This window comes from Xenopus laevis, chromosome 9_10L (assembly GCF_017654675.1).
Source record: "Xenopus laevis strain J_2021 chromosome 9_10L, Xenopus_laevis_v10.1, whole genome shotgun sequence".
NCBI classification, from domain to species: domain Eukaryota; kingdom Metazoa; phylum Chordata; class Amphibia; order Anura; family Pipidae; genus Xenopus; species Xenopus laevis.
In genome coordinates, this window is record NC_054387.1 from 110,305,044 (window position 1) to 110,320,462 (window position 15,419).

At 38.6% G+C, this 15,419-nt stretch overlaps 1 protein-coding gene across 1 annotated transcript in view; it reads left to right on the forward strand.

Moving 5' to 3' along the window:
- Positions 1–15,419, forward strand: part of baiap2l1.L (BAI1 associated protein 2 like 1 L homeolog) — a 71,776-nt gene that overhangs the window by 38,801 nt on the left and 17,556 nt on the right. The window contains 3 exon segments of the mRNA NM_001096405.1: positions 12,429–12,490; positions 13,883–13,954; positions 15,157–15,294. Coding sequence (NP_001089874.1) covers positions 12,429–12,490; positions 13,883–13,954; positions 15,157–15,294 — 272 coding nt within the window.

Genomic DNA, 15,419 nt, shown 5'->3' on the forward strand with positions numbered 1-15,419 from the left:
TGCTGAGCTGGCAGACTACTGTTACTTTGTATCAACAGCCATCTGTCCTCATCCTGCATCCTCCAAACCCCACAATTCCCTGCACACGTGATTTCAATAAGGAAAGGAACATCACAGTGCAATGCATTGTGGGTTATGTAGTTCCTGCATGATGTCTGTAAGCTGTGGAGAGGTTGTTACAATTTGTAACATCAGTGTTTAGTCCCTCCTTCCCTGCCAGGATTTTAAATGATGCAGGAAGAGAAGAACTGTTAAACAGCTGGGTTTCAGCATAGAAAATGGCATTTATTCATACTTTTTGAAGAAACAGGTAACGGTGATGGATATATTAGGGGTTTCTGTGTTATGTGGGCCTCTTTATCAAATTTTTGTTTGGAAGCAGGAGTTCCCCTTTAATCTAAAGGTGAACAGGCCCTTTAAAACACCTGTGTGCAATTTGCTAAGGATCATTAGGGTGAGATTTGAGGTATATTTGCAACTGTAGCAGATATATAGTGAATAAAGTACCCCCTCTTGTAAAATATAAGGATATTATTAGTTACCGAGGAGTTTCATGACCATATAAAAACACGAGGCCGAAGGCCGAGTGTTTTTATACAGGTCATGGAACTCCGAGGTAACTTCTAATATCCTCATATTTTACAACTGGGGGTACTTTATTTATTATAATACACAAATTTTAGTGAGTCATGTGACAGAAATGACATCACTACTCACCGTTTATAACTGATGACATCACTACTCACCGTTTATAAGGATATAATTTACAGGATATTCATGGCTTTTGTGTATTATAATAAAATAAATAAAATATTTTCATGTATCTGTATGTTGTAATGTTGGCACTGAAAGGTGTGGGGCTTAAAATATCAAGACCTCTGATTTAACCGATCCCTCATCCAATTAAAATATGGCTACATACAAGTATGGGATCCGTTATCCAGAAACCTGTTATCCAGAACGCTCCAATTAGGGGAAGGCCACCTCCCATTTAATAAAATTCTTTAAATGTTTCTTTTTCTCCGTAAAAATAAAACAGTACGTTATACCTGATCCCAGCTACGATATAATTAATCTGTAATGGAGGCAAAACAATCCTATTGGGTTTATTTCATGTTTAAATTAATTTTAAGTAGACTTCTTGTATGGAGATCCAAATTACATAAAGATCCCTTATCCAGAAAAACTAAGGTCCCGAGCATTCTGGATAATAGGTCCCTACCTATACATATATATTTTTAGCAATCCATGGCCATGGTTCATTTACAGATCTTGACCTTAAAAAAAACCTTATTTATTTTAGTGCTTAAATATTTGGGCTGGTGATAATTTACAGTTAATTCTGTCCTCGTGGTTCGTGGTGCGGAAAGACAATTTGCTTTTATTGCACACTTGAGCAGCCCTGAACAGGGATGAAGGGCAAACCTTGAGAGTAGCCATTACAAGAAATCGGCCTGTTCATAGGTTGCTACAGAAACCCAAGGCACAGCGATACTTTTACCTGCCGGTATCCTGAATGGATATTTTCATTATTTACAAATTATAGAGGGTGTTACCTTGCCAAAATAAAAGCTTTTATTAAGCCTCTGTGTTTGCTTGCCCGAGTCTGGATTCCAAAAAGCCCCATAAGATCTTTTAAAAAAGTGGGTGTTAAAGAGATACTGACACCAGAAATTAAACCTTTTTTAACATATATAATAACATTGTCTTTGCATGCAATCTAATTTTGCCATACAAGTATTTGCAGATGATTTTATATTACACATCTGATCCCCATGTTCCTCTATGAAGGGGCTGCCATATTTGAGCTTCAATAGTCGGTTAGCATTAGAAAATCTAACTGATATGTTGAGAAGGGACAGTCAGGTTGACAAAACAGTCCGGTTTAGGAACTTCGTCAAGTTGAATTTTCAAATGAAAAAAAATCGAATTTGAGCTATTTTTTGTGTACTTTGACTAGGGAATAGTCCAAATTCGATTCGAATTTGAAAAAAATTTGAATATTGAAATTTATCATGTCTATAAAAATTCGACTTCGACCATTCGCCATCTAAAACCTGCCAAATTGCTGTTTTAGCCTATGGGGGACCTCCTAGAATCTATTTGGAGTCAATTGGTGGACTTCAAAAAAATCTAAGTTTTTTTGAGGAAAAACTTTGAATCGAATTCGATTGAATGCGCTATTCCTTCGATTCGTACGATTCGAATTCGGCCGAATACGGGCCTATTTGATCGAAAATGGATCTATTAGACTAAAAAAAGATTAGACTTCATTTCGGTTTGTCTTTTTGAATTCGAATTTCGAAGTTTTTTTCAATTCGAAATTCGTCCCTTGATAAATATGTAATTCTTGGCAACTAGAATTAATAAAGAATGGTTTTAAATGTATTTGTTAATATTATGGATGAACCGAATCCACTATTTTGCATTCAGCCGAATCCTTTGTGAAAGATTCTGCCAAATACCAATCCGAATTCTAATTTGCATGTACAAGTTAGGGATGGGAAGGGGAAAACATTTTTTACTTCCTTGTTTTGTGACAAAAAGTCAGATTTCCCGCCCCGCCCCTAATCTCCCCTAATTTGCATATGCAAATTAGGATTCCGTTCGGCTGGCCAGAAGGATTCGTCCGAATCCTGCTGAAAAAGGCCAAATCCTTAGTGTTACAAGCAATAGCTGCCTGTTTCTTTTGATCCTCTCCCCGAGTCTCCCTAACTTTTGTTGCAGAAGCCAGATGATTAACCGACCTGTGAAAAAGCCAGAAAGGCCTCTACATTGTTTCAAGGGACAGAACCAGCAATGCAGAAAAATAAAATATTGTTTTTCAGTTGCCGTTTGCAAACAACTTTAAAACCATCTACAATGAATATACATTGGGAAATTGGTTAGAATTCCATTTTCTTTTATTAGGCAAAATGTTATTGGGAGTTTATATACCCTTTAACACTCCAGCATAACCTGCATAGGTGAATGACAGATAGGACTGGGGGAATCTGGAGGAGCAAGCCGTGCTGCTGGGAACACTAATGCTAACGTCACAGGGTGCGACACTGGTTTCAAAATCAAATTCATTGCCTCATAGTAAACACTCCTCGTTTCTCCGGTATTATTAACTCATTACAGACATTGAGAAGTGTTTCCATTGTTTACAATGACAAGGTTACGCAGTAGTATGACTAAAGCTGAGATGTCATGTCAGGGCTGGGATATCTTTTAAGTTGCCTGCCAGATGATAGTACTCCAGCTGTCTACTGGACATTAGTGCTCAGCTATTCGGAGTCAGACTGGGTACAAGAACATGTATGGGATCCGTTATCCAGAAAGCTCCGAATTACAGGAAGGCTGTCTCCCATAGACTCAATCTTATCCAAATAATACACATTTTTAAACATTATTTACCTTTTCTCTGTAATAATAAAACAACACCTTGTACTTGATCCAAACTAAGATATAATTAATCCTTATTGGAAGCAAAACCAGCCTATTGGGTTTAATTAAATATTTAAATGACTTTCTAGTAGACTTAAGGTATGCAGATCCACATTATAGAAAGATCTGTTATCCTAAAACCTCAAGTCCCAAGCATCCTGTACACAAAACATTCATTCCCTGAATAAATATTCTATTAAATATGAGCAGGAGCCACCATTTGGTTTGCCTAATCTGAAATACAGGTAGGGGATCCATTATCCAGAAAGCTCTGGATCATGGATTATTTTATCTAAATAATACACATTTTTACACATTATTTCCACTGTAATAATAATACAGTGCTTTGTACTTGAGCCAAACTTAGATACAATTAATCCTTATTGGAAGCAAAACAAGCCTATTGGCTTTATTTAATGTTTAAATTATTTTTTAGCAGGCTTAAGGTATGGAGATCTAAATTAGAGAAAGACCCCTTATCTAGAAAGCCCCATATCCCTGGATAACAGCTCCCATACCTGTATATCATTGTTTTACGACCTCTAGATAGTGGTTTTCTATGTCTATGGGCAGCACATTAGTAACAGTATTTGAATAATAATCATAATAAATAACAATGTTGAGTAAGGGATTGTCCATCAAAGCCTGTCAGTTCTTCCATAGCACAAGCCAACAAAGGGCTTAACAAGGGCTGTAACAGGAATCCTGCTGCGAGGCAAGTCTTTCCGGATTGTGGCCATTATCCAGCCTTTTCCATTCAGCTGAATACCAGAGAAAAGTCATGTGCAGCTGCAGGCACACAAAAAAAGAAGTTACACACTGTACAATGTAACAAGCCACACAAATAAGCAAGATGTCAGTAGCAGCAATATAAGGGATAAAGGGCAGATTATGTTTTCACGCAGCAGACCGTCACTAACAATTGCTTTCAGCACACCAACCGTATCAATCATTTCTTACTTCCAGTTCCAGGCTTTGTTTGTGGTAACTAACCCCCGCCCTCCCCATGCTATGCCTTTAATAAAAGGCGTTCGGCCTATAATTAGATTGGGTTTGTTTAGCCGCTCTCACCCTCTGTGCGGAGTTGTGCGTTCCTTTTGTACCTCTGCTAGGAAGCATGTTGTGCAAGGATACATGTATGCTGTAAATATCACTACAGGATCATATTTCCAGCAAAACATTTAGTAATTGTGCTGGATGTGTTCAAAACTTCTTTTTAGGCATACATTAACCACATAGGTCAGGGGTGCCCAACCTGCGGCCCGAGGGTGGATATGAATGCGGCCCAGCTTGAAGGAGAGAGAAAAGGAAGAGAAGGGGAAAAAAAGAAAGAAAGAAACACTTTGTGCTCTCTAAGTCCAGACACATTAACCACCTCAGTCTGTCGTCTTGTTAGGAACAGGCTTACTATGCCTGTAGGTTGTAACAATGGGGTGACCTATGGAGTAGGGAGGATGGGGGACTCCGCCCATTGCCCAGTTAGTAATAATAATATAATAATAAGTCTGTTTGATATCCAGGTGTCCCATATTCCAATGATAGCTCCATCTGGTTATCCAACTGGTATTGTAGTTCTTTTCTGTGCATTTTCTTTAATTTTACACATCAAAAGTGTTTGTGTATTTCGTGTTTGGCCCCAAACTATTTTTCTTTTACCAATGTGGCCCAGAGAAGCCAAAAGGTTGGACACCCCTGACATAGATACAAATTTGCATCAGGCTTTTTCTTATACAAGATATGCAACGCATCCGTCTACAAGATTAGTGATATACCTCTCTGGTTATTGGCCCCCCTCAGTGCTTAATCTTTAGTTTGCCTTTAAAGGAGAAGGAAAGCTACCAAAGCAGTTTTTGCCAATATTCTGCAGAATGTTTTACCATACCTGAGTAAACAGCTCTAGAAACTCTGTTTGTTTAGGATAGCAGCTGCCATATTAGCTTGGTGTTGGAAGAATTTCACTGGCACTCGGGTTCAATTCAATTCAAGCAAGTACAAGCCCTTGCTGAGTTTATTTTGCTCAGGTGCAACGTTTCGGGGCAAACCCCTTTGTCAAGCATACAAATCACAATGTGCGTGAGCTATTTAACACCACCACGTGACACATCAATTAGCATAATTAGTCTACTCCTAATTAACCATTTACAGTCCAGTAACCAAAGTTTTATTTTCAATTGGTCTGTTTATGAAAGTCCATACTAGTAGGCAAAATCCAAAAAAAACATTTTTACCAAAAAACAGTGCTGCAAAAAACAACCCCTTATCCTAATAATTGAATGCCCAAAAAGAAGTCCATAGAATTGTCCAAAGTATACCCAGGGTATGTGTCACAAACCAGACAAGTGTCCATCAACCCAGAAAATAGAAGAGCAAGGAAAAATCTAAAAATGTTACAGTATAGCATAAAAACTGGGTAGCAAACATGATTATTACATTGTAACAATCCATTTATAAAGATACTATCTTACCCTACACGAATGGGGAGAGGAAGTTAGGATCAGTATCTGTCCCTGTGGCATATTCAGGTTGCTCGGTTATCTGTAAAAAATATGTACAAAACAATTCTCACACAAAGTTACATATTAAATTCTTTGTTTAGCCCTTTGGGATGTCTGGACTGCAATTTCCAGATCCAGTAACATTCCCTCTGCAGTAAAATTCTCTTTTTATCAAATCCTTGCTTCGTTGGTGTTAAATAGCTCATGCACATTGTGATTTGTATTAGGGATTCAACGACTCCACTATTTTGCATTCGGCCGAACCCCCGAATCCTGCTAGAAAGATTGATGAATACCGAACCGAATCCTAATTTGCATATGTAAATTAGGTGTGGGAAAGGGAAAACACTTTTTACTTCCTTGTTTTGTGACAAAAAGTCCTGCGATTTCCCTCCCAGTCCCTAATTTGCATATGCAAATTAGGATTCGGATTTGGTTCGGCCGGGCAGAAGGATTCAGCTGAATCCAAATTCTGTTAAAAATAGCCGAATCCCGAACCGAATCCTGGATTCGGTGCATCCCTAATTTGTATGCTTGACAAAGGGGTTTGCCCTGAAATGTTGCACCTTCGCAAAATAAACTCAGCAAGGGCTTGCACCTGCTTGAATTGAACCTGAGTGCCAGTGAAATTCTTCCCACTTATGAAATTTGAGGTTGCCGAGGCCTCCTTCACCGAGCACCAGGTATTCATTTTCTGGAGAGCCAGGGTGTGCAAGCATGGTAACCTTTTTTCATTCAATATTAGCTCTCCCTGCTTACTCATAGCTCTGGGCTCAGATTACAGCAGGAAGAGGAGGGGGGAAGCAAACTGAGCATGCTCAAACCCAAGCGGTTTATGCTGAAAACAGGAAGTCTGATACAGAAGCCCATGTGTACACAATAGAAGGAAAGAAATGTGGTGTTTCTTTTGACAGAGGACTCAGAGCAACATTACTTTGAGGGTTTACTGGTCAAGCTTTCTTAATTTTAGCCTTTCCTTCTCCTTTAAATATGTAAAGGGTTAGGGGTTTAAAATAAGTGCCCCAAATCCATAATTATTTTTGATTTGGCCATATATGAAAGGGAATCTAACCCTTATTTCCTTATTCCAATTTAAGAATAAAATTAGTGAACTAAAATTGTCAATTTAAAGTCACGTGCCACACAATACCTGTGAATGTGGCGGCAAGAAGAGGGCTGCCTGTTCTGGACAAAAGCACCCCATGCACCCAATTAACTTTCAGTATGATGTAGAGAGTGATGTTCTGAGACCATTTTCAATTTTTTATTATTTGTGGTTTTTGAGTTATTTGGCGTTTTATTTGGCAGCTCTCCAGTTTGAAAGTTTTGCAATCTGGTTGCTAGGGTCAATTCTTTTTCTTTTCTATATTGGTTTAATTATTTGACCTTGCACACCATCGGTTGTTTTCTATTTGATGGGAGGTGCTCCCCAATACTCCTTATTTATTGTTCCAAATTAACCTAGCAACCATGCACTGATTTGAATAAGACATTGGTATATGAATAGAAGAGGGCCTAAATAGAAAGTACAATAAAAAAAAGTAACAATAACAATAATTGTGTAGCCTTACAGAGCATTTGTTTTTTAGATGGAAGCTGCAAAGAGTCAGAAGAAGAAGGCAAATGATAAAACTATAAAAAAAATAAAAAAAAAAAATACTGAAGACCAATTGAGAAGTTGCTTAGATTTGGCTATTCTATAACGTAATGGAAAGGTGACCCGTGCCTTTAAATACTCTATGGCAGATCCTTATATGAACGTTCCTTTCACCTGAAAATATATTTTATCTTCTAGTTGATCTCTTGTTTTCAGTCAACTCCTCAGCAGGTAGATTAACTAATTCTGTATTTAGAGAAATGTGCTATTGGCTCAGAAAGGACCCGGACGCAGGACAAGGTGATTGCCGGGATGCAGAACCATAAAAACTGGATGAATCAGAGAAGATAGCAGGGCAGACACATATTGACTGTACATTATACATTGTACATTGTCTATCATTGACTGCCATTTGCTACCTGGAAAACTCACCTTTTACATCTCGAGTTAAATGTGCATTAATATTCAGGGCCTCTCAAAGGGGAAGTTCATCTGTAAATAAACATTTACGTTGGCTGTGCCATGTGACACAGAGCTTTTTTTTTTTTTTTGGTTCAGCAGCTCTCTGGTTTGGAATGTTAGTAGCTAGGGTGTAATGTACCCTAGCAACCAGGCAGCAGTTTTAATGAGAGACTGGAATATAAATAGAAGGGGGTCTCAATAGTGATTAGGAATACAGTTATGAGATTCGTTTCCTGGAAACCTGTTATCCAGAATGACCGTCTCCCATAGACTCGATTTTATCCATATAATAGTTTTTTAAAAATGATTTCCTTTTTCTCTGTAATAATAAACAGTACATTGTACTTGATCCAAATTAAGATATAATTAATCCTTATTGGAAGCAAAACCAGCCTATTGGGTTTATTTAATGTTTAAGTGCTTTTCTAGTAAATATAAGGTATGAAGATCCAAATTACAGAAAAATCTGTTATCCAAAAACCCCAGAGCATTCTGGATAACAGGTCCCAAACCTGTAATAAGTAAAAATAAAATTGTAGCCTCACAGAGAAATGAAAACCCCATTAAAAAAGACTAATTGAAGTATTTCTAAGAACAGTACATTGTACAACAGTGTAAAGGTAAACTACCCACCTTTTCCTGCACACCTGCTCAGTATTCTTGTATTTGACATCACTCCTCTCTGGAGTTAACTTTTAGTATGTTATAAATTGACAACATTTCATTTCCAGCTTCCTAATGGGAGTCACTGACCCCATCTAAAAAAAACAAATGCTCTGTAAGGCTACAAATTAATTGTTATTGCTACTTTTTATTACTCATCTTTCTAGTCAGGCACTTTGCTATTCATATTCCAGTGTCTTATTCATATCAGTGCATGGTTGCTAGGGTAATTTGGACCCTGGCAACCATATTGCTGAAATGCTGCAAACTGGAGAGATGCTGAATAAAAAGCCAAATAACTCAAAAACCACATATAATATAAAGTTATTTAAAGGTGAAGAACCTGAACAAAGTAACTTAAATTACAGAGTAAGAGACCATTTTTTTGTTATTTTTAAATTATTTTGCTTTTCATTAAGCGGTTTGGAATTCCAGTAGCTGGGTCCAATTTACCATAGCAACCAGGCAGTGGGTTGAATTAGGGACTGAATTATGACAAGGAAGGGGCCTAAATAGAAAGAGAAGTAATAATAAATGAACAATAACATTTGGCAAATGTGAACATATGCAGCTATAGTGTCTGTGCTGTGGCAAAGATGTTTATATCCCGGCACTTATGGAACAGACCCTCAGTCCAAGGATTTAGCATACCCTGTTTTTTTTTTTTTTAAACTGTCTGTTCTTTTCTTTAATCCTTGGCCGCACCCAGGTAATGCTTTGTGTGTGTGTGTAATGTAACTTAACTCTTTGTAGTCTATGCTTGCAACAGAATTGAGTGTATGCAAATACATACCTTCCAGCATTCCCTATAGGAAAATAACAGTGTACGCACATTTCAGACCAGGCCCTTCAGCTGAACAGACTGTGCCCAGGTGTGCACAAACTAGCTCCCCACTGCCCTATGACCTTTTACATAAAACAGCAACCGAATTGCAGCTGTACTAACCCAGTAGGGCCAAATGGACAGTACACCATTAACTTGACATTTATAGGCTCCAAAAAAATTTTTTTACTTTAAAGGGATACTGTCATGGGAATTTTTTTTTTATTTCAAAACACATCAGTTAATAGTGCTGCTCCAGCAGAATTCTACACTGAAATTTGTTTCTCAAAAGAGCAAACAGATTTTGTTATATTTAATTTTGAAATCTGACATGGGGCTAGACATTTTGTCAATTTCCCAGCTGCCCCCAGTCATGTGACTTGTGCTCTGATAAACTTCAGTCACTCTTTACTGCTGCACTGCATGTTGGAGTGATATCACCCCCTCCCTTTCCCTCCCAGCAGCCCATCAGCAGAACAATTGGAAGGTAACCAGATAGCAGCTCCCTAATACAAGATAACGGCTACCTGGTAGATCTAAGAACAGCGCTCAATAGTAAAATCCAGGTCCCACTGTGACACATTCAGTTACATTGAGTCGGAGAAACAACAGCCTGTCAGAAAGCAGTTCCATCCTAAAGTGCTGGCTCTTTCTGAAAGCACATGACCAGGCAAAATGACCTGAGATGCACCTACACAACAATGTTACAACTAAAACAAAATACACTTGCTGGTTCAGGAATGAAATTTTATATTGTAGAGTGAATTATTTACAGTGTAATTTAGAAATACAAACTACATCATAAAAATCATTACAGAATCCCTTTAAGCAGCAGGCTTATCCTAGTCCTGTTGAATCAGATTACTGACACGCACATTGTTTCTAAACCTCAGGGCTTCTATATCTGATTGGACCATAGTTAGATATTGATTGGTGATGGCATCCAGTGTCTGCACAGACCCATAATATAGTTCGACCATTGACCCTGGGAATGATGGAAATGTGTGGGAGTGTTAATTGAGCTACTAAAGCTGGCCATAGATGTTGAGATTTTTAAAAGATCAGATCCTGATCGTGAGACCACGATCTTCTCAGAACGATCGTACGAATTTACCATCAACTAAAAAGACCAATTTACCAGGAAAACAAAGGGGAGCTGCCTGCTTGGCCCTGCAAACATAGATAGATTGCACTGGGGCCGACAAAGATTTTTTTGACCTGGCCGATCAATTTCCCGACAGATGTCGGCCGAAAAATCGTAAGATGTACGATCGTTCGAATACCACTAACCGCACGATAATTTCGAAGGATTGGTCGGACTTCCCTAAAATCTGTCGTTCGGCAAGAAGAATTGTCGCGTCTATGGGGAGCTTTACTTGATCTTTCATTAGCTGTGTTTGGGCTGATCAGAAGGATACTGGGCTTGGAAAGGTTTTGCAAAACAGAGACATACCACATTTTTCACTTCTTATCTTCTGCCAGTGGGTTCCTTTGTATTGTTCGTCATATTTTTCTGTGATTGTAATAAATCAAATAGTTCTAAACCTAGTTCTGACAGTTCTAGAAAACATTCTGTTCCCTGGCCATCTAATTCTAAAGAACCTGTGTATGTTTCTTCTGCCAAATATACAATATATTGTGTATGTGTATAGTGGTGCATAATGCCCTCTTGTGTTCTCCCTGCTCTGCCCAGTGGTACCTACAGCACCAGCATTTGGGCATCTGGGTATATATATATATATATATATATATATATATATATATATATATATATATATATATATATATATATATATATATATATATTCATTCATTAGCTGACAACTTTCTTCAACTGCAAGCCGCGGCCAAGCTATAGAGACTTAATATGACTTGTTTGGGTGCATGTGTCAGATAATTCAATAATAACCAGTGATTATGTCCCTGCGACTGCCTCATTAAGACAGCGTAGACATTCCCCAGATAAAAGTAGAAGTGAAAGAAGATTTGGTGTCTCTGTGGTAGTTAGTAGAGTATTCTGTTTATAAAAACCATATGTAGATATAGGTATTGGATTATTATGCATTATCCTGACTGTATAGGTAGGAAATAAAGTGGCGTCTTACGGACACGGCACTTCAGTGTGTTCTATTGTTGGGATAGTCCTAAGAGATCAAAGTTAAGACTAATTATATATTAATAAAGCTTAAACAGGTCTAAAGATTGAATTGTACGTTTTGGAATAATTAATTAAATTATGAAAATATCTTATTACTTTAGTTTTAACTCAACGTGTGTGTTTATGTACCGAGCAAATGTATATGAAAACTTTATTACGTTCACTATCATATGCTTTACTCCTAAGAGGGTCACCTTTAATTTATATAATGGCCATTATTAAGCAACTTTTCAATTGGTCTTCATTTTTTCTATTTTATAATTTTTTGAATTATTTGCCTTCTTCTGACTCGCTGACCCCATAAAAAAGGCTACAAATATGTTGTTATTGCTTCTTTTTATTATTCATCTTTCTACTCAGGCCCTCTCCTTTTCATATTCCAGTTTCTTATTCAAATCAGTGCATGGTTGCTAGGGTAAGTTGGGCCCTAGCTACAAGAGTGCTGAAACTGCAAACTGGAGAACTGCTGAATAAAAGGCTAAATAACTCAACAACCACAAATGAAAACCATTCGCAAATTGTCTCAGCATATAACTCGCTACATCGTAGTAAAAGTTAACTCAAAACTGAACAACCCCTTTATTATACAAACAAACTGGATCGGCACTTGATTTACCTACTGGACATGCTGGGCTAAAATGTATGTATTGGGCCGATGGCTATTACATAGATAAAGAATCAGCTGACTAATACTTACACTAGAAATTTGTTTAAAAGAGCCGTCATTGTTGATTTAACAACATTCTTTAGATTCATGTGTGTTTTTTTTTCTATTTTTGAAGTTTTCCTTTTCATTTACAGGCCATGTACTTATGGACATTTCCAACGTTCACAAAAAGCTGAATGACAACTTAGAAGAAAATGTAAGTATCGACCGGTAACGATAGTAGGGGCCTATGGTGCTCCAGTGAAAACGTTGACAGGTTATATCATATATTGAAGTTACAGGAACAGGGCTTGATTTTTTCTGTGACTGCTATGGCTTTTTATGTATGTGGTATAGCCAATTGTAGTGCTGCCCCAATTGTATTTAGTGGGCTCCTTCAGTATTATACTTGCTCTTTACACTTACTTGTATCGCAGGGGTCCCCAAACTTTTTCACCCATGATGTAAACGTAAAAAGAGTTGGGGAACAACATAAGCATGGAAAACAGTTCATGGTGGTGCCAAAAGGTCATGACAAAGCACAATGGCACATAAGGCATATAGCTGCATGTCTAACCCTTGCAATATTTTAATGCGGACGTGCAATGTTTTGGGGCTCCGCCCCTTTATCAAGCATAGTGCATAGGTACAATTTATAGGGAAAACAATTAAGGTGATTAGAACTCATTTACTCATATCACAATGAAGAATAGTTGGTGTCATCCAGAAGTCCATACTTCCAGTAATACATATAATTGCAAACCAGAAAAATAAGTCCAGTCATAATCAATTCCGTGTAAAGTCCATAGTAATGAAGCACAAAGTCAAAAGAAAATGTATGCAGTGTAGAACTCCATAGTATTAAAGAAAAATTCACTTGAAGATACATTGAAAAAAAATACCTAAAAGAAAGAAGGAAGGATTCTAAATAAGGGCTGTGATTGGCTATTTGGTAGGCCCTATATGGACTGGCAGTCTACAGGAGGCTCTGTTTGGCAGTACAACTGGTTTTTATGCAACGAAAACTTGCCTCCAAGCCTGGAATTTTGAGGCCGCTGGGAGCAACATCCAAGGGGTTGGTGAGAAACATGTTGCTCGTGAGCCACTGGTTGGGGATCACTGCTTACGGATCATAATCAAATGTCCTTGATCCCTCGCTTGTTTATAAAATAGTAAGCGCCAATATGCCAAACAAATTTAAAAAGCAGTTTCCCTGCTAAGGATCTATACTAATACAACGGAACAGCCTAAGAGGCACAGAGGGGTCATAGTCGAATCCAGAAGTGAGAAAAGCTGCCAGTCTGCACATTGAAACCATTAGCCCAAACAAATGGTCTGGCAATGGTTGATCATCCATGTGCCAGGTGTCTGACCAGCTGGTGTATTACCCATAAAGCCCAGCTTTAGGCCAGAGTAACATAACCAGGCTTTTATTAGGCTTTGCAGTAAATTCCCCCTCAGAATACTGACTAGTGCCAGTTTATCTTTATTTCTTTTTATTTTTGATATATAGTTCATAATCTACGTTTAGAAGAAAATAAATATTGACATTTAAAAGCCCAAATGCCAGTGGATTCCGAGTAATGCCCATATTTTGTACTCTTTGCAGTTTAAAAAATTCCACAGAGAGATCGTTGCAGAACTGGAGAGAAAGTCGGAACAAGATATAAAGTATATGAATGTAAGTACGTTGCCTCGTCGAATTTCCGGTGCATTCGTTTTTTGTCCCGTTTGCTGACATATCTGTATTGGAATAAATGCACCCATATAAGAGTATAGTGCCAATATAAACAGGTACTGTATTAAACAACAGCATAATCACAGTTTTAGAGTCAGGGCACACGCTCATATTCAGGGAAATTAGTCGCACGGTAACAAATCTCTTCTTCTTCGGGCGACTTATCTCCCTGAACTGCCTCCCGTCGGCTAGAATGTAAATCACCGGCGAGATGGCACTCAGTTCGCTTCATTTTCCAAAGTCGCCCGAAGTTTCCTCGTGGGGCGACTTTGGAAAACGAAGTGCTCCGTGTGCCATCCCACACTCTGCCGACTGCCGACGGGAGGCAGTTCGGGGAGATTAGTCGCCCGAAGAAGAGGCGATTTGTTGCCGGGCAACTAATTTCCCCAAATCTGAGTGTGTGCCCTGACCCTTAAGCTGGCCATAGACGCAAAGATCCGATCATACAAATCAATGTACGATCGGACTTTCCCATCTCCCGACCTGCCACTAACCATTCAGATCAGTCTTACCATTCCGACCAAATAAAGTAGTTAAAGAACAGATCAGCCGATGTTCTGCCCCTGACAGCAATCGTACGATATACATAGCTAGTGACAGTCTCCCACTGAAAATCGTACGATCGGCAATACATGCAGAGATATTATCGGCAGCCGACAGAAATTTTCCAACCTATCCGATCGACCAAATGACCGATCTCCGCCGGACGAAAAATGACGGGACTCTCCACACACGGTCCGAAAATCGTACGAATCAGATCATACGTCTATGGCCAGCTTTAGAGTATACAACAGCTTCTCCAGCTGGTTTTTGCAGGAGATTTATTGGCCTTAATGATGTACAATCAGAACTGCCATCCATAATCATGGACCCCTTACTATTAATCAGGGACTTCCCCTGGTGGACCCTGCAAACAATTAAAATAGGCATGGTCATGCTCCTGATTCTCCCACCATGCCCCTGTTATGCCAAAAATTCTGTCCCTGATCCACCCACAAGCCCTGCCCTTTCATGACCCAGAAATTGTGTCATTGGGCCTCTAACTGCCGTAGGCTCCCAATGGAGGTCCTATGTACAATGTGCACACAGATGGCTACAAAAACATGAATGTAATCATTAACAAATGTTAATTTTTTTTGTGGCAGGCCACCCTCAAGAGGTACCAGACAGAGCACAAAAATAAACTAGACTCTCTGGAGAAATCTCAAACAGATCTAAAGAAACTCAGGCGAAAAAGTCAAGGAGGGAGAAACGTCACTAAATATGAAATGAAAGAAACAGAGGTACGTTTGTTTCCCGCCACTGTGTTGAAATTACACGCATCCTGTAATGGTTCCCACTCTGTTGAACCCTAGGCATGTGCTGCTTCTGCCTGGCACTGTAACTAATTCTGGCCCTGGTTTTATGT